The following is a 3,000-nucleotide window of genomic DNA, read 5'->3' on the forward strand; positions in this document are numbered from 1 at the left end:
TTTTCTATCCAATTTTCTCTCATTAAACCGATTTGGTTTGGTTTGGTTTAATTTTTAAGTTGCTCGTTTCGGTTTGAATTTCAATTTAGAAAAAAAATTGATTTTTTTCAGTTTACTATTTTGTAATGAGGCGGCTGAAACCCACAAAAGTTGTATAAAGTTCCACTTTATGAAATTAAAGTCTTAGAAAGATAATTCTTCAAAAAGGAAAAGAATGATGTTCTGTTCAAGTGCATGAAGTAAAGTAAGGAACTTTTTTTTTTTTTTTGTTTTTACTTTCAATGGATGTTTCTTTTGTATAAGCAATAAAGGGCTAAAATTGTTAAAATTTTTAAAAAAGCATAGACAGTAATTAATTTTAGCTCAATGTAAGGGCGTAATAGTAATTTTATCTACACTAATTCCCTCCTCATTCTCCTTCGTTAACCTTTCCTTTTCCTTCCTATTCCTGTCTTTTCTTTACCCAAACAAAGTGTTAGGGCTGTGTTGTGCTTCTCCAATAAATTGCAGCTACAACCAATGGGCTTTCTCTTCAATCTTCATGAATGCTTTTTATTAGTATGTCTTTTTCGTAATTGGTTTTCTCTCTGTCATTTTTCCACTTTTCAGGAAAACTTTTTTAAATTAATACCTGTCTGCTAAACAGTTTCACACAGCTTTATGGAATTGAAATCTAACCTCACAGCCAAACCCACCTCCATATCCCAATGATTCTTTAACTCACGTGAGCCTGAGGACAGAGCCAATCACAGTTATCTTCACAACACAACAAAAATCGAAAAACCTCTTCCTCTTGCGATTCCCATTCCTTACTTTACTTTTTCTTTCCTTTCCTTTCCTTCCTTTTTCTCTCTCAGATCAAACACCTTTTTCTTATCCTTCCTTTGAAATGCATTGTTGTTGTTGCAGATATCTATTTCCATGGCGCTTGGCAATTTTTGTATGTTTAGTTTCACATTTACTAGAATCTCAAATGGCTTCTTCAGCTTTGATATTGAGCTTGAGAAACCACCATAACAAGCATCATAACAGAAGCCCAATGTTTCAAGCTAATCGAAGCTCTTGTGCTTTGTTCGTAGGCACTTGGGTTCCAGATCACACTTATCCTCATTACCAATCTTCTAATTGCCCCATTATAGATCCTCAGTTCAATTGCCAATCCTACGGTCGACCTGATTCCGATTACCTCAAGTACAGATGGCAGCCATTGAATTGCGAGCTTCCAAGGTAATAATACTGTTTAATTTTATTTTTGTTTTTGAAAAAATTTATTTATTCTGGTATGTTTGATTTTGTAGATTCAATGGTGTTCAGTTTTTGGAGAGAATGGAAGGGAAAACAATAATGTTTGTTGGTGACTCTTTGGGAAGGAATCAATGGGAGTCTTTGATTTGTATGATTTTAGCTTCTGTGCCTGCTTCAACTTCTACACAGATGAGCAGAGGAATGCCTCTTTCCGTCTTCAAGTTCTTGGTATTTTCTCTTTCTTCTTCTACAATGTCTGTGAAAATCAGATGAGTGGTCATTGGTGGGTAATGATTGTATACTTGCAGGAGTATGGAGTGGTGATTCAATATTACAAAGCTCCATACCTGGTAGACATAGATGTGGTGCAAGGGAAGAGAATCCTAAGACTAGAGGATATATCCGGCAATGGCAATGCTTGGCGAAACGCTGACGTTTTGGTGTTTAACACAGGTCATTGGTGGAGTCATCAGAACGCTCAACAAGGGTGGGATTTTTTAACTTTATACTCTCCGTTCCGTTTAATTTGACAATTTTTGATTTTTTTAATTTTCTTTAGATATATTATTAAAAAATTAAAAAAGTACTCACTTCTCTTTAAATTATAAATATTTTTAAATAATTATATTATTTTAAAATATAAATAATTTTTAATATTTTCAAAGAGTAATAAATGATATTTTTTAATATTATCTTTATTATATACTATAAACAGTCTTTATTTTCACAACTTACTCTTAATTTTGAGATTGGTCAAATTATTTTTGGTTTTATTCCTTAATTTTGGTGCGATAATATTATGAAAGGAAACACGGGTTAGTATTAAATTTTATTTTAATTAAATGAACATGGTAATTTAATTAAATATTTTTTTAATTTTATAAAAAGTCGAAAATTGTCAATTAATAAAAATCAAAAAGTGATATTATTATTAATAAAAAAAATGAACAGGTGGGATTACATGGAATCAGGAGGCACGTACTACCAAGACATGGACCGGTTAGTTGCTTTGGAGAAAGGGCTAAGAACATGGGCCAAGTGGGTTGACTATCACATTGACTCTTCTACAACTAGAGTGTTTTACCAATCCATCTCTCCAACACATTACGAGTAAGTATCCATCTGTCTCTCCCTCTCCCTCTCTCTGCATTTGTGGCACCAAGCACTAAAAAAACACAGTCCAACCTTAGCTGTAATCACTAATAGAGCTATTAGTGGACCCAAAATTGTCTATTCTTGTCCAAGGACTTGAATAGATTAGATTTTTTTTTTTTTTTTTAAAGAAAAAGTTAAAATGGCCATGCTCTGTTACTCACATTTACTGGCCGTAGACGAGCCAAATTTGAGGTCAGGAGTGGTGGCCCGGGTAGGACTCGGCCTGAATCAAACTCCATTGCTAAGCCCAAGACTGGCCTTGGAGCCAGCATGGCCCAAATTTATATATTTTTAAATTATTATGTTAAAACTAATTTATAAATTATACTATAGTATAAATAATAGTGTTTGTTTTAATTATTTATTGGAAGGTTCAATGCTTCAAACTACATTATTAAGTTTTCTCTTTTGCGCCAAAAGATAAGTCTTTTTTCTAGGTGATTTTTTTATTTTTAAATATAAGTCGTTTTAAGTTTTTTTTTTTTTTTGGATGTCATTTTGAGTATTTTAAATAGTAACAAAAGATGTTTTTTCGATATTATATTTTTAATTTTGAGATAGCAAATTATTTTTAATTTTATTATGATTTAAGAAAATTAA

General features: G+C 32.1%; 1 protein-coding gene across 1 annotated transcript; it reads left to right on the forward strand.

Annotated features, from left to right (window-relative positions):
- Positions 1–833: 833 nt before the first annotated feature.
- LOC105639626 (protein PMR5) lies at positions 834–2,355 on the forward strand (the record flags this gene model as incomplete). The annotated part of the gene is given in 4 exon segments (XM_089717174.1): positions 834–1,227; positions 1,299–1,473; positions 1,554–1,732; positions 2,197–2,355. Coding segments are annotated over 4 exon segments (851 nt in total), but the record flags the coding sequence as incomplete, so codon positions are not given.
- Positions 2,356–3,000: the final 645 nt, after the last annotated feature.

Source organism: Jatropha curcas, unplaced genomic scaffold, assembly GCF_041381405.1.
Source record: "Jatropha curcas cultivar XTBG-Jc1 unplaced genomic scaffold, XTBG_Jcur_1.0 HiC_scaffold_1084_pilon, whole genome shotgun sequence".
Taxonomy (NCBI): domain Eukaryota; kingdom Viridiplantae; phylum Streptophyta; class Magnoliopsida; order Malpighiales; family Euphorbiaceae; genus Jatropha; species Jatropha curcas.